A 26196-nucleotide genomic window follows, 5' to 3' on the forward strand; every position below is an offset into this window, starting at 1 on the left:
TCTATATGAATAGATATACAGGTATAAATAAATATATATATATATATATATATATATATATATATATATATATATATATATATATATATATATATATATATATAGTAGCTCTGTAGATGGAGGGCACTCACAGGACTTGTAATCTTTATTTACAACATCAGTTTCACATCAAAGAATAATAAAGATTACATTTTATATAAGTCATGTGTGTGCCCTCCATCTACAGAGCTACTTTATACTTCTATTTGAGGACTGCACCCAGGCTTTGGCTACACACATGTGGAAGGAGTGCTAGGCCACCGGCTACATATTATATATATATATATATATATATATTATATATATATATATATATATATATATATACATACATACATACATACATACATACATACATACACACAGTATATGTATGTATTTAAAATAAAAATACAATTTTCCAATGTGAAGAACATTAGAAAGTGAATATTTACAGTAAGTACACAGTAAAACACATGAAAACATAATTTATGTTTACTAGATAAATTCCTTTGCTTCCGGATAGGGAGAGTCCACAGCTTAATACCTTACTGTTGGGAAATACAACACCTGGCCACCAGGAGGAGGTAAAGACACCCCAGCCAAAGGCTTAAATATCCCCCCCACTTCCTCATTACCCCAGTCATTCTGCCGAGGGAAGAAGGAAAAGTAGGAGAAACATAAATTGTATAAATGGTGCCAGAAGAATAAAACAAATAATAGGGGACTGCCCATAGAAAAGAAAATACGTGCGGGGCCGTGGACTCTCCCTATCCGGAAGGAAAGGAATTTATCTGGTAAGCATAAATTATGTTTACCTTCCTAAGATAGGGAGAGTCCACGGCTTCATTCCTTACTGTTGGGAAAACTATACCCAAGAGACGGACCCTATTCTGATGGCACCACAGACTGCAAAACGTTTTTCCCGAAAGCTGCTTCAGCCGAAGCAAAAACATCAAACTTGTAAAATTTTGAAAAAGTATGTAAGGAGGACCAGGTAGCAAACTTACAAATCTGATCCATAGAGGCCTCGTTCTTAAAGGCCCAAGAGGAAGCCACTGCTCTAGAGGAATGAGCCGTTATCCTCTCAGGAGGACGATATCCCGCTGTCTCGTAAGCTAAGCGGATGACACTCCTTAACCAAAAAGAAAGGGAAGTCGAAGTAGCCTTCTGTCCCTTACGCTTCCTCGAATAGACAACAAACAAAGAGGAAGATTGTCTAAACTCCTCAGTGGTCTGAAGATAGAACTTCAAGGCGTGAACTACATCCAAATTGTGAAGTAAGCATTCTTTCAATGAAGAAGGATTAGGACACAGGGAAGGAACCACAATTTCCTGATTGATGTTGCAATCTGACACAACCTTAGGAAGAAAACCTAATTTAGAACGTAAAACTGTCTTATCTTCATGAAAAATCAGATAAGGGGGCTCACATTGCAAAGTAGAGATGTCAGACACTCTGCACGCAGAGGCAATAGCCAATAAAAAGAGAACCTTACAAGATAACAATTTAATGTCAACGGAATGCAGAGGCTCAAACTTAACCTGTTGCAAAACCCGAAGAACAAGATTTAGGCTCCAAGGAGGAGTCCCAGATCTAAACACAGGTCTGATCCTAATCAGAGCCTTAATAAAGGACTGCACTTCTGGAAGCTCAGACGGTCTCTTGTGCAATAAAACCGACAGGGCCGAAATCTGTCCCCTCAGGGAACTAGCAGAAATGCCCTTCTTCCGCCCATCCTGGAGAAAAGATAAGATCCTGGCAACCTTAACTCTGTGCCAGGAAAAACCACGCTCTTCACACCAGAATAAGTAGGTCCTTCACACCTGTAACATATGCCTGCCTGATATCACTGTACCTTTAAGACTGCCTTCCCTGCTACTGACAATCATGGTGGTTTGGGCAGTATCTGCATTCAACTTACCTGCCTAATTAATCATTCATGCACCTGATTCCATCAGCCTCTTTTTAAACCATCTCAGGCCTAATGTGCATTATGGATTTTACCAGCATATTCAAGCTACAGCCTTTTCATTTTAGCTATGCTTAAAATCATCTAATTGCAAGTATCCATAAAATACCATTTTGTTTCCTGGACACTGCTACTTAACAAACTTTGAACTTTATTATAAATTACAAGTATGCATTTGGTTATAATCACTCTTTAATTACTACAACAGAATCTTACTCAGAACTTTATAACTATTCTCTGCTACAAGTTGTCATAGCTGAAATACCCTCCTCCAAATATGTTAATATATTCAGAACTCTGAATCTATGTGTTCAGTTAAAAGCTTTCGTGTGATTCTCTAATATATGCACAAACAGTATTTAATGCCTTAAACTTGCAACTTGTCTATCACCTGCTGCTCTGCTTATTACTGTCATACAGCTCTATATAACATTATGTACTGTGAACCTGCAACAAATATTAGTTTGCATCTATGAGTCAATCTTCTACCAGTTTACTCTAAAGCCTGAAGATCCTACATTGCTATATTTTTCTCTCATGAATCCTGCAGCTACTCCTATTAACTAACTATACGTCACATTGAAGCCAGAATATATTGTATACATATGTTGCACTCTCCATGAATTCTACAATAACTTCTTGCAACTATGAATTACAGAAAATAATCTATCCCCATCCAGTATACTCTTCCCCGGGTCAGGGGTCGGTGTCTCCAAATCCCTACCACTGCCCTGAGGGTCTGTGTCCTGAGCGCATGTACACCGGAACATGACAACACCTTGTGGTAGATACGCAGAGTAACTGGTTTACGAGCTTAAATAAGAGTATCAATGACACTCTCTAGAAACATCTCTTGGCTAAGACTAAGCGTTCAATCGCTACGCAGTCAGCCTCAGAAAATCTAGATTTTGATGAACAAATGGACCTTGTATCAGCAGGTCTCTGCGACAAGGTAACTTTCATGGAGGAGATGAGGACATCCCCACTAGATCCGCGAACCACGTCCTTCGTGGCCACGATTGAGCAATCAGGATTACTGATAGCCACTCCTGCTTGATGCGGGATATCACTCGAGGAAGAAGCGGTAATGGAGGAAACATATATATGAGTTTGAACAACAGGGCACTGCTAGTGCATCTATTAGATCCGCTTGGGGATCCCTCGACCTGTAGCTGGGTAGCTTGGTATTGAGACAGGAAGCTATGAGATCTATCTCTGGCGTCCCCCACTTGCTGCATATCTATGCAAACACCTCGGGATGGAAAGACCATTCCCCTGGATGGAAGGATTGCCTGCTGAGAAAATCTGCCTCCCAGTTGTCTACACCCGGAATGTGGATCACTGACAGCAAACAGCTGTGAGCCTCTGCCCACTCCAGAATCTGAGATACTTCCTTCATCGACAAGGAACTTCTCGTTCCCCCCTGATGGTTGATGTAAGCCACCGAGGTTATATTGTCTGATTGGAATCTGATAAATTCGGACGAACCCAGAAGTGGCCAAGCCTTCATGGCCCTGAAGATTGCCCATAGTTCCAAAATATTGATCGGGAGGGAGGACTCCTCCAGAGTCCACAACCCCTGTGCTTTCCTGGCACCCCAAACCACTCCCCATCCGGATAGGCTTGCGTCCGTAGTCACAATCTCCCAAGATTGTCTTAAGAAGCATGTCCCTCGGGACAGATGATCTGGACAGAGCCACCAAGAGAGCGATTCTCTCGACCGGCTGTCTAATACAATCTGTTGAGACAGATCTGAATGATCGCCATTCCACTGCCTCAGCATGCACAGTTGTAAAGGTCTGAGACGGAACCTGGCAAAAGGAATGATGTCCATGCAGGACACCATGAGACCAATCACCTCCATACACTAAGCCACAGGGACTCAAGGAAGTCCGGAGGGTAAGACATGCCGGTTAGCTTGCAACGTCTCTGGTCTATTAGAAATATCCTCATGGATATAGAGTCATTTATAGAACCCAGGAATTCCACCCTGGTACTTGGGATAAGATAACTCTTTTCCAGGTTTATTTTCCATCCATGTGATCGAAGAAGACTGAGACGGGACTTCGAGAATTCTTCCGCAAGACAAAAGGATGGTGCTTGCACCAGAATATCGTCCAAGTATGGGGCTACTGCAATACTCTGAGTTCTGGCAACAGCTAGAAGAGCCCCCAGAACCTTCATAAAGATTCTTGAAGCAGTAGCTAAGCCAAACGAAAGGGCAATAAACTGGAAGTGCTGGTCCAGGAATGCAAACCTCAGAAACTAAAAGTGTTCCCTGTGGATTGGAATATGAAGGTAAGCATCCTTCAGATCTATAGTGGTCATAAACTGGCCTTCCTGAATTAAAGGAAGGATGGACCTTATCATCTCCATCTTGAAGGAAGGGACACTGAGAAATTTGTTTATGCACTTTAGGTCCAGAATTGGGCAGAAAGTTCCCTCCTTCTTTGGGACTCCTTCATGCCGATTTGTTTTCGGCGGGCTTCTTATTCTGCTTGTATTTATTCCAGGACTGAGCCGGTTTCCAAGTACTTTTTGGTTGCTTGGGCATGGAGGAGGATTGTTGTCGTTGGGATTTGTCAGAACAAAAGGAACAAAAATTAGAAGATTGTCGTCCCTTAGACTTGTTCTTCTTATCTTGCAGAAGGAAGGCACCCTTGCCTCTGGTAACCATTGAAATGATGGAGTCCAGGCCTGAACCAAATAAAATCTTTCCCTTGAAGGGAAGAGAAAGGAGTCTGGACTTCAAAGACCAAGACTTCAACCAGAGCACCCGGCGGGCTAGGACCGCAAAGCCAGAGGCCTTTGCATTTAGGCAAATAATTTGCATGTTCGCATCATGGATAAAAGAATTAGCAATTCTCAGAGCTTTAATTCTGTCTTGAATATCCTCGATGGGAGACTCCACCTCAATGAGTTCTGACAAAGAGTTGCACCAGTAGGTAGCCGCTCCAGCAACCGCGGCAACTGCAGCCACCGGTTGAAACACAAATCCCGTATGTTGAAACATCTTTCTTATAAAGGTTTCCATTTTCTTATCCATTGGCTCTCTGAACAAAGAACTATCCACAAGAGGTATAGTAGTATGTTTAGCAAGCGTAGAGATAGCACCATCCACCTTAGGAATGGAACCCCACAAATCCAGTTGAGAGTCCGGGAACACATATTTAAAAGTAGACGAGGGGGAAAGGAAGAACCAATTCTTTCCCATTTGTTCTTAATAATGTTCGCCATCTTAAAATTCAAAGGAACTTTCCTGTCTTCATAAACTCTGTCTAATTTAGGTATCATAGGTTCTTCAGGCAGCGCGGCCCCTGGAACCTCTAACGTATACAGAACCTTCTTTAATAAAAAACGCAAGTGCTCAATTTTAAATCTAAAGTACGGTTCCTCCGCAGCAGGAAGCTTAAACGCTAAGGACGCAGAAAGTTCACCCTCTGAAGCTACAGAGGTTAACTCATCATCGGATAACTGGGACATAATAGCTAAATCCAATAAATATTTAGATGACGCTGGGTCAGGAGAGCTATGTTTAACCTTTCTCTTGCATTAGTTATAGCGAGGTAATGCACTGAGGGCCACAGACACGGCCGCTTGTAACTTTGCGGCAAAGTCCGCAGGAAGAAGGCCCCCTCTGGATGGAGGATTAGATGTGCTACGGGGAACTGCATGTGGAGTGGATAATGTAGCAAGGATAGCAATCTCACGGGACGCCGAGTCCTGAGAGGTAGACAGCTCAAAGGGACTAAGAGCCTTAGCAGGCTTGTCTCCCTTCTTAGACTTTATAACAGCGTTAAGTCATTTGGAACATAATTGAGTGGGCGGGAAAACCATGGCCTCCTCACAAAATAAACAGGTATGATTTAGTACAGAAGGAGTACCTTCTAACATGTCAGAGTCCTCTATAGCTCAGGTTATACCCACAGAAGGACAAAAATAAAAACTTTTTTTTATTTTTTATTATAGATAACTGCACCTATATACTCCCAATGGCTGGGGCACTCACCACCTCCTAGACCCAGACAGTTAACAGAGGAAACGCTCTTCTCAGGTTCAAGTTTCAGACAGAATGGAGGAAATGAATATAGACCACACCCGGTCACATGGAGTGCAAGACAGTACTTCCCTTGTTATCACAAGTACAGCAAGTAATAGGAGCTGTGCAAAACGAAAGTGAAATCTGTTTTTGCCAGCCAAAAACACACAGTCTATCAGCCCAGGAAAAAAATCACACAAAGCAGCATTTAAATAATTAATACACTGATTAATTAACCCAACAGTTCAATAACCCCCTTCAGAGGATATTAACCTTGGATCCTATCAAGGTATAAAGGAGCCACACTGTGACACTGTTATAGTGTTTTATGTGTAAAAATTGAAATGATCTTACCTCCAGGATCCATGCTGTGGAACAGAACACAGCCTCTCAAGTGTGATAGTCTTTTAGCAGTGCTCCTGACATGGACTTGAGTGAGAGAAACTTGTCAACACTGATTGCTTAGGAGCTGTTAGCAGAAGCCTGGATATTTTTGCAGAAAAACTTTCCCTGCACCTCCAGACTCTAACTTTCATCAATACTCTCACTGAGAGGTTGACGTGACTACTTAAAACTCCAGTCCTATCTCGAAGGGCAGATACCCTTTTTCAGGACTCTCCAAATCTTCTGACATTTCTCTGCCACCTCCTAACGTGACGAAAGGCAAAGAATGACTGGGGTAATAAGGAAGTGGGAGGGATATTTAAGCCTTTGGCTGGGGTGTCTTTGCCTCCTCCTGGTGGCCAGGTGTTATATATATATATATATATATATATATATATATATATATAAATAGCTCTTTGTGGTCAATTACATGGCCATATATCTTTGAAACTTTATAAAAAAAATATTTATGTGAATATTTTTTAGCAGATAGTGTTTATACAAGGGTAACAGTTTATTTTAATGTATTTATGTTGTGATTAGTGCAACTTTTATTTATCCCTTTACGTGAGGTCCTCATTCGCTAAATTCGATTTTCAACTTGTAATACATGGGTAAATTATTGTGTGATATTCTAATATTGATCTCATGCAAACGTTAGCGTGGCACTTGTAATCTAGTCCACTATCTATAATAAAGAGACAGTAACTGAAAAAAAAACATAATCCCCTCTTCCATAGACGTACACCTGATAAGCTACTTGAAGAACATCCCACTTCTGAAATCTGGCTTTTTTAATGTTAAAATGCATATCATGTGAAAATTTTTACTTTGCCTTTGATCGCCCATCTAGAAATAGGCACAAAGTGCATGCTCTTGTTTTCTCTGCTGAGCTGGATTAGCAGAGCAAGGAAGTCTCATTCTTTGCGCATGCGCTAACCTAGCTCAGAAAACAAAAAACATAATTTATGTAAGAACTTACCTGATAAATTCATTTCTTTCATATTAGCAAGAGTCCATGAGCTAGTGACATATGGGATATACATTCCTACCAGGAGGGGCAAAGTTTCCCAAACCTCAAAATGCCTACAAATACACCCCTCACCACACCCACAATTCAGTTTAACGAATAGCCAAGAAGTGGGGTGATAAAAAAGTGCGAAAGCATATAAAATAAGGAATTGGAATAAAACCACCACAAAAAAAAGGGCGGGCCTCATGGACTCTTGCTAATATGAAAGAAATGAATTTATCAGGTAAGTTCTTACATAAATTATGTTTTCTTTCATGTAATTAGCAAGAGTCCATGAGCTAGTGACGTATGGGATAATGACTACCCAAGATGTGGATCTTTCCACACAAGAGTCACTAGAGAGGGAGGGATAAAATAAAGACAGCCAATTCCTGCTGAAAATAATCCACACCCAAAATAAAGTTTAATGAAAAACATAAGCAGAAGATTCAAACTGAAACCGCTGCCTGAAGTACTTTTCTACCAAAAACTGCTTCAGAAGAAGAAAATACATAAAAATGGTAGAATTTAGTAAAAGTATGCAAAGAGGACCAAGTTGCTGCTTTGCAAATCTGATCAATCGAAGCTTCATTCCTAAACGCCCAGGAAGTAGAAACTGACCTAGTAGAATGAGCTGTGATCCTCTGAGGCAGAGTTTTACCCGACTCAACATAGGCAAGATGAATTAAAGATTTCAACCAAGATGCCAAAGAAATGGCAGAAGCTTTCTGGCCTTTTCTAGAACCGGAAAAGATAACAAATAAACTAGAAGTCTTTCGGAAAGACTTAGTAGCTTCAACATAATATTTCAAAGCTCTAACAACATCCAAAGAATGCAACGATTTCTCCTTAGAATTCTTAGGATTAGGACATAATGAAGGAACCACAATTTCTCTACTAATGTTGTTGGAATTCACAACTTTAGGTAAAAATTCAAAAGAAGTTCGCAACACCGCCTTATCCTGATGAAAAATCAGAAAAGGAGACTCACAAGAAAGAGCAGATAATTCAGAAACTCTTCTGGCAGAAGAGATTGCCAAAAGGAACAAAACTTTCCAAGAAAGTAATTTAATGTCCAATGAATGCATAGGTTCAAACGGAGGAGCTTGAAGAGCCCCCAGAACCAAATTCAAACTCCAAGGAGGAGAAATTGACTTAATGACAGGTTTTATACGAACCAAAGCTTGAACAAAACAATGAATATCAGGAAGAATAGCAATCTTTCTGTGAAAAAGAACAGAAAGAGCAGAGATTTGACCTTTCAAGGAACTTGCGGACAAACCCTTATCTAAACCATCCTGAAGAAACTGTAAAATTCTCGGTATTCTAAAAGAATGCCAAGAAAAATGATGAGAAAGACACCAAGAAATATAGGTCTTCCAGACTCTATAATATATCTCTCTAGATACAGATTTACGCGCCTGTAACATAGTATTAATCACAGAGTCAGAGAAACCTCTTTGACCAAGAATCAAGCGTTCAATCTCCATACCTTTAAATTTAAGGATTTCAGATCCTGATGGAAAAAAGGACCTTGCGACAGAAGGTCTGGTCTTAACGGAAGAGTCCACGGTTGGCAAGAGGCCATCCGGACAAGATCCGCATACCAAAACCTGTGAGGCCATGCCGGAGCTACCAGCAGAACAAACGAGCATTCCTTCAGAATCTTGGAGATTACTCTTGGAAGAAGAACTAGAGGAGGAAAGATATAGGCAGGATGATCCTTCCAAGGAAGTGATAATGCATCCACTGCCTCCGCCTGAGGATCCCGGGATCTGGACAGATACCTGGGAAGTTTCTTGTTTAGATGAGACGCCATCAGATCTATATCTGGAAGTTCCCACATTTGAACAATCTGAAGAAATACCTCTGGGTGAAGAGACCATTCGCCCGGATGCAACGTTTGGCGACTGAGATAATCCGCTTCCCAATTGTCTATACCTGGGATATGAACCGCAGAGATTAGACAGGAGCTGGATTCCGCCCAAACCAGAATTCGAGATACTTCTTTCATAGCCAGAGGACTGTGAGTCCCTCCTTGATGATTGATGTATGCCACAGTTGTGACATTGTCTGTCTGAAAACAAATGAACGATTCTCTCTTCAGAAGAGGCCAAAACTGAAGAGCTCTGAAAATTGCACGGAGTTCCAAAATATTGATCGGTAATCTCACCTCCTGAGATTCCCAAACTCCTTGTGCTATCAGAGATCCCCACACTGCTCCCCAACCTGTGAGACTTGCATCTGTTGAAATTACAGTCCAGGTCGGAAGCACAAAAGAAGCCCCTTGAATTAAACGATGGTGATCTGTCCACCACGTTAGAGAGTGTCGTACAATCGGTTTTAAAGATATTAATTGAGATATCTTTGTGTAATCCTTGCACCATTGATTCAGCATACAGAGCTGAAGAGGTCGCATGTGAAAACGAGCAAAGGGGATCGCGTCCGATGCAGCAGTCATAAGACCTAGAATTTCCATGCATAAGGCTACCGAAGGGAATGATTGTGACTGAAGATTTCGACAAGCTGAAATCAATTTTAGACGTCTCTTGTCTGTCAAAGACAGAGTCATGGACACTGAATCTATCTGGAAACCCAGAAAGGTTACCCTTGTCTGAGGAATCAATGAACTTTTTGGTAAATTGATCCTCCAACCATGATTTTGAAGAAACAACACAAGTCGATTCGTATGAGATTCTGCTAAATGTAAAGACTGAGCAAGTACCAAGATATCGTCCAAATAAGGAAATACCACAATACCCTGTTCTCTGATTACAGACAGAAGGGCACCGAGAACCTTTGTAAAAATTCTTGGAGCTGTAGCTAGGCCAAACGGCAGAGCCACAAACTGGTAATGCTTGTCCAGAAAAGAGAATCTCAGGAACTGATAATGATCTGGATGAATCGGAATATGCAGATATGCATCCTGTAAATCTATTGTGGACATATAATGCCCTTGCTGAACAAAAGGCAAGATAGTCCTTACAGTTACCATTTTGAACGTTGGTATCCTTACATAACGATTCAATATTTTTAGATCCAGAACTGGTCTGAAGGAATTCTCCTTCTTTGGTACAATGAAGAGATTTGAATAAAACCCCATCCCCTGTTCCGAAACTGGAACTGGCATAATTACTCCAGCCAACTCTAGATCTGAAACACAATTCAGAAATGCTTGAGCTTTCACTGGATTTACTGGGACACGGGAAAGAAAAAATCTCTTTGCAGGAGGTCTCATCTTGAAACCAATTCTGTACCCTTCTGAAACAATGTTCTGAATCCAAAGATTGTGAACAGAATTGATCCAAATTTCTTTGAAAAAACGTAACCTGCCCCCTACCAGCTGAGCTGGAATGAGGGCCGCACCTTCATGTGGACGTAGAAGCAGGCTTTGCCTTTCTAGAAGGCTTGGATTTATTCCAGACTGGAGATGGTTTCCAAACTGAAACTGCTCCTGAGGATGAAGGATCAGGCTTTTGTTCTTTGTTGAAACGAAAGGAACGAAAACGATTATTAGCCCTGTTTTTACCCTTAGATTTTTTATCCTGTGGTAAAAAAGTTCCTTTCCCACCAGTAACAGTTGAGATAATAGAATCCAACTGAGAACCAAATAATTTGTTACCCTGGAAAGAAATGGAAAGTAGAGTTGATTTAGAAGCCATATCAGCATTCCAAGTCTTAAGCCATAAAGCTCTTCTAGCTAAAATAGCTAGAGACATAAACCTGACATCAACTCTGATAATATCAAAAAATGGCATCACAGATAAAATTATTAGCATGCTGAAGAAGAATAATAATATTATGAGAATCATGATCCGTTACTTGTTGCGCTAAAGTTTCCAACCAAAAAGTTGAAGCTGCAGCAACATCAGCCAATGATATAGCAGGTCTAAGAAGATTACCTGAACACAGATAAGCTTTTCTTAGAAAGGATTCAATTTTCCTATCTAAAGGATCCTTAAACGAAGTACCATCTGACGTAGGAATAGTAGTACGTTTAGCAAGGGTAGAAATAGCCCCATCAACTCTAGGGATTTTGTCCCAAAATTCTAATCTGTCAGACGGCACAGGATATAATTGCTTAAAACGTTTAGAAGGAGTAAATGAATTACCCAATTTATCCCATTCTTTAAAAATTACTTCAGAAATAGCATTAGGAACAGGAAAAACTTCTGGAATAACCACAGGAGATTTAAATACCTTATCTAAACGTTTAGAATTAGTATCAAGAGGACCAGAATCCTCTATTTCTAAAGCAATTAGTACTTCTTTAAGTAAAGAACGAATAAATTCCATTTTAAATAAATATGAAGATTTATCAGCATCAATCTCTGAGACAGAATCCTCTGAACCAGAAGAGTCATCAGAATCAGAATGATGATGTTCATTTAAAAATTCATCTGTAGGGAGAGAAGTTTTAAAAGATTTTTTATGTTTTCTAGAAGGAGAAATAACAGACATAGCCTTCTTGATGGATTCAGAAACAAAATCTCTTATGTTATCAGGAACATTCTGCACCTTAGATGTTGAAGGAACTGCAACAGGCAATGGTACATTACTAAAGGAAATATTATCTGCATTAACAAGTTTGTCATGACAATTAATACAAACAACAGCCGGAGGAATAGCTACCAAAAGTTTACAGCAGATACACTTAGCTTTGGAAATTCCAGCACTAGACAGCGATTTTCCTGAAGTATCTTCTGACTCAGATGCAACGTGAGACATCTTGCAATATGTAAGAGAAAAAACAACATATAAAGCAAAATTGATCAAATTCCTTAAATGACAGTTTCAGGAATGGGAAAAAATGCCATAGAACAAGCTTCTAGCAACCAGAAGCAATGAAAAATGAGACTTAAATAATGTGGAGACAAAAGCGACGCCCATATTTTTTAGCGCCAAATAAGACGCCCACATTATTTGGCGCCTAAATGCTTTTGGCGCCAAAAATGACGCCACATCCGGAACGCCGACATTTTTGGCGCAAAAGAACGTCAAAAAATGACGCAACTTCCGGCGACACGTATGACGCCGGAAACGGAAAAGATTTTTTGCGCCAAAAAAGTCAGCGCCAAGAATGACGCAATAAAATGAAGCATTTTCAGCCCCCGCGAGCCTAACAGCCCACAGGGAAAAAAAGAGTCAAATTTTTAAGGTAAGAAAAAATGTTTGATTCAAATGCATTATCCCAAATATGAAACTGACTGTCTGAAAATAAGGAATGTTGAACATTCTGAGTCAAGGCAAATAAATGTTTGAATACATATATTTAGAACTTTATAAACAAAGTGCCCAACCATAGCTTAGAGTGTCACAGAAAATAAGATTTACTTACCCCAGGACACTCATCTACATGTTTGTAGAAAGCCAAACCAGTACTGAAACGAGAATCAGCAGAGGTAATGGTATATAAATAAGAGTATATCGTCGATCTGAAAAGGGAGGTAAGAGATGAATCTCTACGACCGATAACAGAGAACCTATGAAATAGACCCCGTAGAAGGAGATCACTGCATTCAAATAGGCAATACTCTCCTCACATCCCTCTGACATTCACTGCACGCTGAGAGGAAAACCGGGCTCCAACTTGCTGCGGAGCGCATATCAACGTAGAATCTAGCACAAACTTACTTCACCACCTCCATAGGAGGCAAAGTTTGTAAAACTGAATTGTGGGTGTGGTGAGGGGTGTATTTGTAGGCATTTTGAGGTTTGGGAAACGTTGCCCCTCCTGGTAGGAATGTATATCCCATACGTCACTAGCTCATGGACTCTTGCTAATTACATGAAAGAAAAGAAGTGTGCACTCTTGCTTTTGACTGGTATACTGCATGCTACCAACAAAAAAAAACAACAACTGAATCAGATGGGAGGTTGGGGGCTCTGTATAATTCAAAACTGTTTTTTTTCAGCATAAAAAAGACAGATATCAGAAGTAGGGTGTTCTTCAAGTAACTTATCAGAGATTAATATATGGAACAGCATGCCTACTCAGAGTTCCAGCAGTGGGGTGTATTGCTTAAGACCTAATTTGTGTCTTACAAGCCACTTATGACTCTTTGAGAAGGTGTGTTGTTTGAATACTGGTGCATGAGCACTCACAGCATATGTGTGTATGCCACTGAAAAACAGTAATAGGCTTTTACTAGAAGTATTTTAGCTAATGAAAGAAATTTGAAAAAAAATCCTTCTATTTAAAATTAAAATGCACCCATGCACATTTCAATTATGGCCTATCTATCCCTTTATTTAAAAGTTCAATGTATGATTTAATTTTTCGATATAAGCTAAAATGGTACATAGACACACCCCTTCAGTCATTCAACCTATCTTTCACATGACAGATATTAGTATATTGTACTCCACATCAATTTAACCTTTCATTATTCATTTAGGCCTAGATTATGAGTGGAGCGCAATATTGTGCTCTGGTATTACAAGATAGGCACAGCGTGAAAACGACATAGCGTTGGCATTGCCAGGAAGCCTTGCGCTCATGAGAACGTTCTTCCATATAGTCCAATAGGAGTCTCGTTTTCATGCCGTGAGACACAGAAAATCCACCTAGCACAGCGTAGGGGGCAAATTGCGCAGCATTGGGCAGCAAATTAAATATATATATGTATATGAATATACACATATATATTTATGTGTTTTCATGTGTATATACACATATTAACACATAAATATATATGTATATAAGCATATACATATATATTAACAGTAAAAACATAGTCCCCCATTCACCTCTATGTAAAGGCACTTTCAGTGCTGTTTTTTTTTCTTCAAACACCCTACATCCCCTCAGTTTAACCTCTTATAACTTCTTGGTGCAGCTTTTAAAATAAAAAATAAAGATGCTCATATTTATATTTTATTTTAAATAACTGTCCTCTTTATTTGGGGGGGCAATAGGGGTTTTGGGGGTGCAATAGGGGCAACATTTTTTAATTAACCAGAGGACTGACCTCTGGTTAATTACAATAAGCGCAAAGTGAAACCACGAGCTCGCAGGAGAATTAACCAGCCACTTGTAATGGCTGGTTATTTAATGTGCACCTCTGAAGGGGCAAGAATTCCCCTTTACGGGCACACATTAAGATATCGCTCCACTCGTAATATAGTCCTTAATATGTTAAAGAATCAATTCAAAATGTTTTATACAAACCAATTTTCTTGACGGAGACCTTCTTTATACAATGGGAGATGCTGAATAACATCATACAAATGAGGGCTATCCATTTGCGCATGTATCCAAATCAGGAGGCAATGCCAAACAAAAGGGTTTATTTCCCAATTTAACACAGCAGATGAGAATGGAATTGTCTGCAAGAAATTTAAAGTATAAAACATACAAATTATCTTAGATAATATGCATTAGTTAAAAATAAACATTATTGCGACAAATGGTTATTAATTAAATAATACCTATGGCATTGTGATGCATATGAAGCTGTTGCAATTTTTTTCAATTCAGTTTCTTGCTGTTCGAATGAAATCTAGCTTTGCATTTGGTTATCTATTAGTCTACTAATGCTTGATAAAAGTGTGTGTGCTGTATTTTATATAAACACAGGATAATGAGTTCAGTATTAGGCACATACAGTACATTATATCTGTAAGTTCAAACTGCAAAACATTGTACAGCTTGTACATACTTGTCATAATTAGATGCAATATATCTCAGGGTGCACTTACACTTATGTATAACATAGCTTTAAAGCATTCTCACCTATACGTTTTTTTTTAAATGGCTTTCTATTGTAAATCTTTTTTTCTTTACATTAACGAGTGTTCCATAACCTATGGTAAGTTAAAGTGATTTTTTTTCTCCAAATGTACAATAAAGTTGGGTGCCAGTAAGGAACCGCTACTCTTGTGCAGGAAAGTATTTTTGCAAGCCTACACACGTTATGATTTTTTTCTTTCAGTCAAGTGACATTCCCTTTGTTTCTTCTCCTACACATATTGTAATACGCACACCTATATAAACCTTACTGGTACACCAAGTGCATGTGGTGGAGTTTATTAGGTACTAATGTAAAGGCAAGGAATATGAATGAACACATGAAGGCAGGTAGTTTACAGGGGTAAGCATTTATTTTTATTGAATAAAACTTGTATTTACAAAGTGCTGTTCTATAAAAATAATACATGTTTTTACCTCTAAGCTTGTTCTCATTGCTTTTGTCATTAACAAGACTTTAGGCAACAAGAAGCTTTGTATCTTGTTTGGTGTTTTAAGTTGCTGATTTTAATTTGATGCCATCTTTTCTACTTTTACAATGCGGAAAAGTACAAAGCAGAATCAATTCAGCTCTTTTCCGCATCCGCAAACGTGTTTTCAGATCCTTGCTAAAAGCCCTGTTTCTCCTATTGGATCGTAAAGTTTTCAGAGGTCACAACCCATTTTTGAATCACTATCCCCTTTTTGAGGCCAAATTTAAATTTTCAAAGTCTACACCTCAATGTCTTTGGTAAGTCCTCGAAAGGGCATTTTGGACATCTTTGTGAGTAATTCACGGTTATTTAATAATAGTCGATTATCTTGCACATGTAGCCTTTTCGGCCAGAAAAAGAGCCGAAATAGGCAAAGTCAATAGGAACTGTGGCCTCAATCACAAACATCATAAGAACAAGCCTCAGGTTTGTAGCAGAACCACCTATAATGAATTAAACTAAGGAATAAAAAAAAAAATGCTACTTTTCAGATCATTGTGAACTTCAAATCAAGTGATCTATTTCCAAACTACTTTTTTTTGTTTGAATAAAAGAAAATTACGAGACCTTTTAAGGCCTCAAAGCCCTTTGAAAAAGTTATGTAAATGCCTTTAAGATGGAGTTTCCCACTTGATACTCTGTGCAGTAAGCAAAGAGCTAAAGGAATCAAATGTCAGCAAATAATGTCATACTTGTGTCCCTACTCTTCAAGAATGCAGAAAGATTCTGACTTGTTTATACACTATGGCCTCTATTTATCAAAGTCTGGCGGACCTGATCCAACAGTGTGGATCAGGTCCGCCAGACCTCGCTGAATACGGAGAGCAATACGCTCTCCGTATTCAGCATTGCACCAGCAGCTCACAAGAGCTGCTGGTGCAACGCCGCCCCCTGCAGAATCACGGCCAATCAGCCTCCAGCAGGGGGGTGTCAATCAACCCGATTGTACTTGATCGTGCTCAGAGCAGGCGGACAGGTTATGGAGCAATGGTCTTTGTGACCGGGGCCTCAAGCTCTATCCGGAGCTTGATAGATAGGCCTCAATGCCTAGATTACAAGTGTTTTGCAATCAATATTTAAAGTAGAGCAAACACAATAGCAAAGTCCCAACAAGTCGGGCGCTATCACGGATTTACTTGCACAAGCAAAAGTTTATGGTTACCCACCGTGCTTGACTGATAATAACATTAATACTGTTAACCAAAATAAAAAGCTCTGGTAAAGTCATTGTGACTGCTCATACAAGACTTCAGAAACAACATAACTGGCCTCTTAGACTTTATTTTCATACTGTCTCAAGACTTTTTTTATATTCATATCTGTTTTATAGTCCTTCGCTATTGGTTGATCCTGAAATTTAACCCCTTGAGTGCAAACGACGGCTCTGAACCGTCGCAGAGTTTCCCACTCAGGTGCTAACGACGGCTCAGAGTCATCGCTAGCACTCTCTCACCTTGAGGGAGATCTGGGGGCTCTCAACTGCTCCTACCCCGGCGATCGGGCCTGTATAGTGACAGGCATCACCGGGGGTTCATGTTTTGTGTGGTGACATCACGCGCAATGACGTCATTGCGCAACTTTATTAACAAAATACATTGACAAGTATAGGGAAAGGGGGCATGTTGCTTAGAAGCCTGTATCTCAGGCATCTAAGCAGCTACAGACTCCCAAGACCTACAGTTGGAAAGGTTTTTGCCTAACCTTTTCAACGTTATAAGTCTTGGGGATCTGAAAGAAAAAAAAAAGTTAAAAAAAACAGAATTTATGTTTACCTGATAAATTACTTTCTCCAACGGTGTGTCCGGTCCACGGCGTCATCCTTACTTGTGGGATATTCTCTTCCCCAACAGGAAATGGCAAAGAGCCCAGCAAAGCTGGTCACATGATCCCTCCTAGGCTCCGCCTACCCCAGTCATTCGACCGACGTTAAGGAGGAATATTTGCATAGGAGAAACCATATGGTACCGTGGTGACTGTAGTTAAAGAAAATAAATTATCAGACCTGATTAAAAAAACCAGGGCGGGCCGTGGACCGGACACACCGTTGGAGAAAGTAATTTATCAGGTAAACATAAATTCTGTTTTCTCCAACATAGGTGTGTCCGGTCCACGGCGTCATCCTTACTTGTGGGAACCAATACCAAAGCTTTAGGACACGGATGAAGGGAGGGAGCAAATCAGGTCACCTAAATGGAAGGCACCACGGCTTGCAAAACCTTTCTCCCAAAAATAGCCTCAGAAGAAGCAAAAGTATCAAACTTGTAAAATTTGGTAAAAGTGTGCAGTGAAGACCAAGTCGCTGCCCTACATATCTGATCAACAGAAGCCTCGTTCTTGAAGGCCCATGTGGAAGCCACAGCCCTAGTGGAATGAGCTGTGATTCTTTCGGGAGGCTGCCGTCCGGCAGTCTCGTAAGCCAATCTGATGATGCTTTTAATCCAAAAAGAGAGAGAGGTAGAAGTTGCTTTTTGACCTCTCCTTTTACCAGAATAAACAACAAACAAGGAAGATGTTTGTCTAAAATCCTTTGTAGCATCTAAATAGAATTTTAGAGCGCGAACAACATCCAAATTGTGCAACAAACGTTCCTTCTTTGAAACTGGTTTCGGACACAGAGAAGGTACGATAATCTCCTGGTTAATGTTTTTGTTAGAAACAACTTTTGGAAGAAAACCAGGTTTAGTACGTAAAACCACCTTATCTGCATGGAACACCAGATAAGGAGGAGAACACTGCAGAGCAGATAATTCTGAAACTCTTCTAGCAGAAGAAATTGCAACTAAAAACAAAACTTTCCAAGATAATAACTTAATATCAACGGAATGCAAGGGTTCAAACGGAACCCCCTGAAGAACTGAAAGAACTAAATTGAGACTCCAAGGAGGAGTCAAAGGTTTGTAAACAGGCTTAATTCTAACCAGAGCCTGAACAAAGGCTTGAACATCTGGCACAGCGGCCAGCTTTTTGTGAAGTAACACAGACAAGGCAGAAATCTGTCCCTTCAGGGAACTTGCAGATAATCCTTTTTCCAATCCTTCTTGAAGGAAGGATAGAATCCTAGGAATCTTAACCTTGTCCCAAGGGAATCCTTTAGATTCACACCAACAGATATATTTTTTCCAAATTTTGTGGTAAATCTTTCTAGTTACAGGCTTTCTGGCCTGAACAAGAGTATCGATAACAGAATCTGTTAAACACTAAAAAACTCTAAGCCATCTCCGTGGAGATGTTGCCTGTACAACGGCAAAGAGAATGACTGGGGTAGGCGGAGCCTAGGAGGGATCATGTGACCAGCTTTGCTGGGCTCTTTGCCATTTCCTGTTGGGGAAGAGAATATCCCACAAGTAAGGATGACGCCGTGGACCGGACACACCTATGTTGGAGAAATATATTTAAAAAAATTAAAAAACCCTCAAATCAGCTTAGCACTTAGGTGGAAAAGTGCTTAGCACTCAAAGGGTTAAATATTTAACTATATTAACTGTATTATATGTAATGTTTCACAGCACACAAGAGCCAATAGAAACCCAATTATACATAAATCACTATTGCAACATCAGCAAAACTGTTGCACACACACCTTTATACAATGCCTGTATGTATTTAATATTTTAATTAGTGTAATTTTAATGTACACTATTCTCATTATTTACAATGCTTATTTTTTCTGTGCTGAAGGGGTATTAGATCACTTTCAAGATCCATTGTACGAGTTTTTATAAATATAAAGTTAAAATATGTGGAAAAGTAATACATTATCATTCTAGGCAGTGAGAATTTACAGTTTTGCAAGAATGAATTTTATTGGTAATGGAAAAATTAAGATTAAAGTATAATGCATATTGATAACACATCTAATGCATCCTATAACTATCTCAAATGTAAAAATAATCAATTCACAAGTGTTGCTATTTCTGGAAGTGAAAGGTTAATTTCACGCATGTAAATTGCTATTGTCCTTTCACACCGTACAACAGTATCAATGCAAACACCTGTATTGTAAGGGATAGACCTGCTGAAGACCCATTGTAATTAGTGATTTGCATTTATTTACCATGAAACTAATATCTTTCTGGTAACTTCTCAATGGAACACACGGTTTACTTGCTACTCTGATTACTTGTAGGGATGTGCATTCGTTTTCGGACGAATGCACATTCGTCATGAAAATCCAAAAAAATGCACCTACAAAAAAAAAAAAGAAAACAAATAAATACTGACAAAAAGCTTCAGTATTTACAGTGGTTATTGAAAATAATCACATTGTGTTGCTTTGCAGCCTGAAATAAAGACAGACACATTTTTTGTTTATCCAGTTGTAATTACTCAGTGAAACTTATAACATCCAAATGAAAGATATAACACCAACATGTCAGACACAAATAAAGACAATTCAAAAACAGAATCACTGAGTTGGAAAAACACAAATAAAGAATCACTGAGTTGGAAAAACACAAATAAAGACAATTCAAAAACAGAATCACTGAGTTGGAAAAAGGATTAACCTCTCCTAAAATTACTTGTAAACTCAATCAGCTGTAGCTAATCACCTTCTCAACGGCACACACAAAGCCATTTGATTAGCTCAGCATGAAAGGAGCTTTCCTGGAGCATCTCAGTCCCTGGTAGTGCAACTGAAGGAAACAATCTACTATGGGTGGCAAGGCAGTGTCAAAAGATATCCGGGATAAAGTTGTGGACAGGCACAAGTCAGCAGATGGATACAAGAAAATACCAAAGGCTTTATCAATGGTTAGAAGCACAGTGAAGTCTATTATTAAGAAGTGAAAAGTATTTGGTACAACAAAGACCCTCTCTGGATCAGGACGTCACTCCAAACTCAATGAACGAGCTAGGAGGAAACTGGTCAGAGAGGCTACCAAGAGGCCCACTGTCATAAAGTCCTGCAACTGCTTCAGATTTATTAAGAGTGGTCATTGTGCCCATGTGACAACAATATCACAAATTCTCCACAAATATGGATTTTATGGGAGGGTTGCAAGAAAAAAGCCCCTCCTCAAGACAGACCACATGCAGTCACGACTGAGCTTTGCTGTAACACACCTAGGAGATTCTGAAGCCACATGGAAAAAGGTGTTATGATCAGATGAGACTAAAATTTAATTATTTGGCCTCAACACCAAACGATATGTCTGGAGAAAATCCAGTACAGCTCACCATCCAAATAACACCATAACTACAGTAAAGCATGGAGGTGGTAATATCCTGTTATGGGGGGGGGGTTCTCTGCAGCAGGCACTGGAGCACTTGTCAGGATAGAAGGAATAAAGGATGGGGCAAAATGCCATCAAATTCTTGAGGAAAATAGGCTGCCCTCTGCCAGGAAGTTGGTAATGGGAAGAAGGTTTACCTTCCAACATGACAATGACCCAAAGCACATGACCACACAGTGGTTGAATGAGAAAAAGGTGAATGTCCTTGCATGGCCTAGTCAGAGCCCAGACTTAAACCCTATTGAATATCTGTGGCATGACAAACGGTCACCATCAAATGTAACGAAACTTGAGCAGATCTGCAAAGAAGAGTGGGCAAAGTTAGTAACGACATATCCCAACAGACTAAAGGCTGTTTTAAAGCAAAAGGTGGTTCAACAAAATACTGACACAAGGGGGTGATCCTTTTTCCAACTCTGTGATTCTGTTTTTGAATTGTCTTTATTTTTGTCTGACATGTTGGTGTTATATCTTTCACTTGGATGTTATAAGTCTTTATTTCAGGCTGCAAAGCAATAAAATGTGATTATTTTCAAGGGGAGTGATTCTGTAACCACTGTATTTGTTTCCTTTATTAATTTATTTATTTATAAGCACTTAATATTTACCTTATCTCCATGCTATATACGGGTCCCTCCATGTTAAATTCCCCTTCCTCCATGGGTTTTTCCTTATTAAATATGACTTTGTACAGATTCCACATATTCTAGAATCCAATTTAAGCGAAGAATGGCTGTATGAAGGGTTTTTTTTTTTTTTTTGGGGGGGGGGGGGGGGGTTCTCTCTTTGTCATCTACAATAATATTCTGACTTCTTATCTAAGTTTATGTAATTATATTTATATGTATACTAATGAGTTGAGGACAGATTATGGAATTATCTAAAGAAAAAATGTGTTCTTTTGAGAAGTGTTAATTCTTTTTTCACATTTTGTTTATTCGTAATTTCAATTTTTTATTTGGTTGTTTTTGTTTATATATGTTCCCAAGGGGGAAATTAAAGAGACTGCCACTGAGGAATGAGGCAACAGTTGACCAAATTTGCAAAGTAGCTACTTAGGGGCCGATTTATTAAATGTCAGACCGACATGATACGCTGCAGCGGATCATGTCCGCCCGACATCTCTAAATGCCGACAGTGTACGCTGTCGGCATTTATCATTGCACAAGCATTTCTAGTGAAATGATTGTGCAATGCCGCCCCCTGCAGATTTGCAGCCAATAAGCCGCTAGCAGGGGGTGTCAATCATCCCAATCGCATCTGATTAGGATGATTGCTGTCCGCCACCTCATAGGTGGCGGACGAGTTAAGGAGCAGCTGTCTTACGACCGCTGCTTCTTAACTTCTGCCTAAAGGCAGAATAAGCAGATTGACTGCTTAGTAAATCGGCCCCCTGGTCTCCTTCCGAGGCATTCAAAGTTATAAGGGCTCAAAGATATGAGGTCTCAGGTGTTAAAAAAAAAAAAGTTGCAAAGGACTTAAACATAGAGATACATACATATACATAAAATATGTATATGTATGTGTGTGTGTACATATGCATTTGTATGTGTATATATGTATTTACAGACATATATACACATATACACACATAAATACACACACACACATATATATACTGTATATATATATATATATATATATATATATATATATATATATATATATATATATAGTGCATTGGAGTCCTTTGCAGTGAAGTAGCTAAAAGCATGAAGAATCATATATACATATATATATATAAATAAACAAACAAAATAAAATCAGACCTGATGAAAAGGATGTTATATCTCTGAAACGTCATCTAATAAAGCTTACTCTGTTTGGAAAACCCTGAGAGTGCATCTTTGATTCAGGACTATATATTGTTTTAAAAAAAACATCAGATACAGTACTGTGCAAAAGTCTTAGGCCACCATTAGATTTGTTGTTTTAGCAAAGGTATATTGACCATATATAACTATTTCTCAGTCTCTTTATTAGAATACATCCAGAAAATACAGGATATTTGTATGCAGTATTAAAAAAACTGAATAAAATCAGAAAAAAACATCTTCTATAGGCTAAAGTGGCAAGTACTTAATATGACCTCACCTAACACTTGAGCAATAGCAGGAACCTGGCTCTTGTAAACCTAAATGGAATGGAACCCTAATTATTATCATAGCAAACACTTATTACACCACGTTTGTGCAAGACATGCATGTGGTATGAGTTTTATTCATTAGAAGCTTGCTAATAAGACCAACTTTCAATCACATCATTCCATTCAAAATGCTAAAGATCACAGAATTTGACAGACATAAAATCATACTTTCATCAGCAAGGCCACTCTCAAAGGGAGTTCAGCAAACAAACTGGATATTCAAGATGTGGTATTCAAGTTGTTATAAAGAAATTTGAAGAATCAGGAGAGGTCAAGGACAAAAAAAAGGACTGAAAGGCTTGGAGAGAGATGAAAGAAAGAGTGCTTGTGGCCTTCAGAGAAACATGGTGGATTGTCTGTCCTGGTTTAGGACTGCATTTCTGCCAGTGGTTTTGGCGATATTGGGACCGATTTATCAAAGTCTGGCGGACATGATACCCTGTAGCGTATCATGTCGGCCAGACATAGCTGAATGCCGACAGCATACGCTGTCATTATTTAACATTGCACAAGCAGTTCTAGTGAACTGCTTGAGCAATGCCACCCCTGCAGATTTGCGTACAATGGGCCGCTTGCAGGGGGTGTCAATCAACCCGATCGTACACGATCGGGTGGATTGATGTCTGCCGACTCAGAGGTGGCAGACCAGTTAATGAGCAGCAGTCTTAAGACTGCTGTTTCATAACTGCTGTTTCCATCGAGCCTAAAGGCTCACGCAGAAACAGGAGCATCATGGGCCACTCGGCCCTTGATAAATCGGCCCCATAGTCCGAATTGATGGAATCATGAATGCTGAAAAGTACAGGCAGGTTTTAATTCATCATGCCATTTATCATGTCATTGGGAATAGTTTTCTTTTTCAGCGTAATAACGATCCCAAGCACACTGCTAATACAGTGAAATCATATTTGGAGAGAAAAACAGCTGATAAAACACTGACAGTCATAGACTGGCCTCCACAGAGTGCACACCTGAATATTTTAGAGGCAGTAGGGGATCACCTGGACTGAGAAAGAGATAAAAGACAACCTAAATCTAAAGAAATCAAATGCTCAATCCCCACTGCGAACAGTGATTAGTGAAAAGGATAGCAGAGGCGCCACAAATCAGGCTGATAATTCTGTAGTAGGCACACATACCAAAGGGCAACTCTTCAGGAACCAAATGATTCTGGATAAAGGAAAGATAAGAAGAAGGCGCTCCAATGGCGTATTATTTCAAAAATTAAATCCCACCAGTAACAGAGAAATCCCCTTTATAAGGATAAAATACACAAGCTGGACACGTTTCGCAAGATCACACTTGCTTCCTCAAGCGCTTGAGGAAGCAAGTTTGATCTTGCGAAACACGTCCAGCTTGTGTATTTTATGTATATTACACTTTTAATAAATACTTTTTCCAAGTTTACGCTGTGGGAGACCAGGACCCTATTTAGGTACTCAGACATTTCCTATTTTGACTATTTGTATTTGTTTACTTCTAGGTTTGACTGAGACAGAGAGTGGGGGATAGGGGCCATGAGCTATTCCACTTCCCTGATCATTTGGATTTTGTATTTGTGTCTCTTGGTTGGACTAGGATTTTCTTTAGATATTTCTGTTCCCTGATCATTTGTATTTAACTATTGGCTTGACTAGGTTTTCCTTGAGACAATTACTCTCACAATGGGGATCTATATTTATCTGCCTGAGTTGTTTGGACCTTGCCTGTTTGACAATGTATCCACTACTTCCCTGTCTGTATTATTTGCTATTTCCCTGCCTTTTCTGTCCCTGTTAAAGAACTCCAGTTTTGCTACATTTAAAGGGATACTAAACCCATTGTTTTTCTTTTGTGATTCAGATAAAGCATGTAATATACTGTTATGAGAATTTGGTAACCAAGCCTCTCAGCCATTCATTCCAGTTCCCTGACATTCATGAAAGACAGCAATTCCACATTATGTTGGTGAAGACACATGCCTGGCCAAGGAAGTGGTTAGCTGTTTGTTGAGAAAGTGAAGGGAGAGAGGGAAAGGAAGCATTGAAGAGTGCAAGAGTGGGAGAGAAAAAAGACAGGAGAAGACAATTAAAAATTGGAAGGGAAAGAGAGGGAAAAAAAAATGGGTTTAGTATCCCTTTAAGTTGGACAAAAGTGAAGTGCCTTAGGGTTCTGTTCTGGGTCCATTTTTCTTTTATCTTTGGTGATGTGTTTGCAGATAAACAATTTTTAGGTAATTCAGTCAGAACAGGATAAACATGGATACATTGGAGGACTGTTCAGGCAATTGGCAGATAAGATTCAATTTAGATAAATGCAAAACTAGGCGATTTTGCAGCAAAAATAAACAGGCAACCTATATTGTTGAATGAGGAGGACTTGATAATACGACACAATGTCAGCCAGCAGTTCAGTAAGTTGCTGTCATGTATTAAAGGGGTATCTATTCATGTAATGAAAATATCATTTTGCCTCTTTATAAATCAATAAGTCACCACATTGAATATGCAGAGAAATTTTGGCCACCTGTTTTTAAGAAGGACATTATAGACATCAAAGTGCAGAGGAGGGTGACAAAATTGAATGGAAGATTTGCATTATGAAGAAAGGCTGGAAAGGTTGCAATTATTTACACTGGGAACGAGACCTCTGAGGGGATATGATTATGTTATACGTATATATTCAACTCCCAAATAAGCAATTATCAACTGACCTGTTTGTCAATAGGACTGTTCACAAGACCACCAACGCAAAACATGCTGTGATCTGAGATGTCATTGCAGAAAATGCAGAATGTATGCAGAAAGAATAGGAAACATGCAGGAACTGTTAGCACTTACACTTTGCAGCTCAGCTCCATATTAGACAGTTCTCTGTAAACAGAGCGTTGCTCTGGCTACACTGTATAGTTTTTCCTTAACACAGTTTATCCAGAACAAAGGGCTGTTAGAAGAAAACCATCAAATATGAAGCATAGCTGCAAAGCAGAAGCACACTGATTGGTGACTAGCTCTCAGGAATTTTTTCAACTTCTCCCCCAGCCTTTCCCGGTCTGCAAAGCTGTGACTTCTGAATATACAGGTGCAACTCGAAATATTAGAATATCGTGCAAAAGTTAATTTATTTCACTAATGCAACTTAAAAGGTGAAACAAATATATGAGATAGTCTCATTACATGCAAAGCAAG

General features: G+C 39.3%; 1 protein-coding gene across 1 annotated transcript in view; it reads right to left on the minus strand.

The window, feature by feature from the left end:
• The window catches only part of TMEM232 (transmembrane protein 232), a 403406-nt gene that overhangs the window by 281191 nt on the left and 96019 nt on the right, over positions 1-26196 (minus strand). Inside the window, exons 8-10 of the mRNA XM_053699731.1 lie at positions 19754-19834; positions 17311-17377; positions 14598-14755 (exon numbers count right to left, since the gene is read on the minus strand). Of these exons, the coding sequence (XP_053555706.1) occupies positions 14598-14755; positions 17311-17377; positions 19754-19834 (306 nt within the window). The remainder of the gene's footprint in view (positions 1-14597; positions 14756-17310; positions 17378-19753; positions 19835-26196) is intronic.

Source organism: Bombina bombina, chromosome 2, assembly GCF_027579735.1.
Source record: "Bombina bombina isolate aBomBom1 chromosome 2, aBomBom1.pri, whole genome shotgun sequence".
Classification (NCBI taxonomy): Eukaryota; Metazoa; Chordata; class Amphibia; order Anura; family Bombinatoridae; genus Bombina; species Bombina bombina.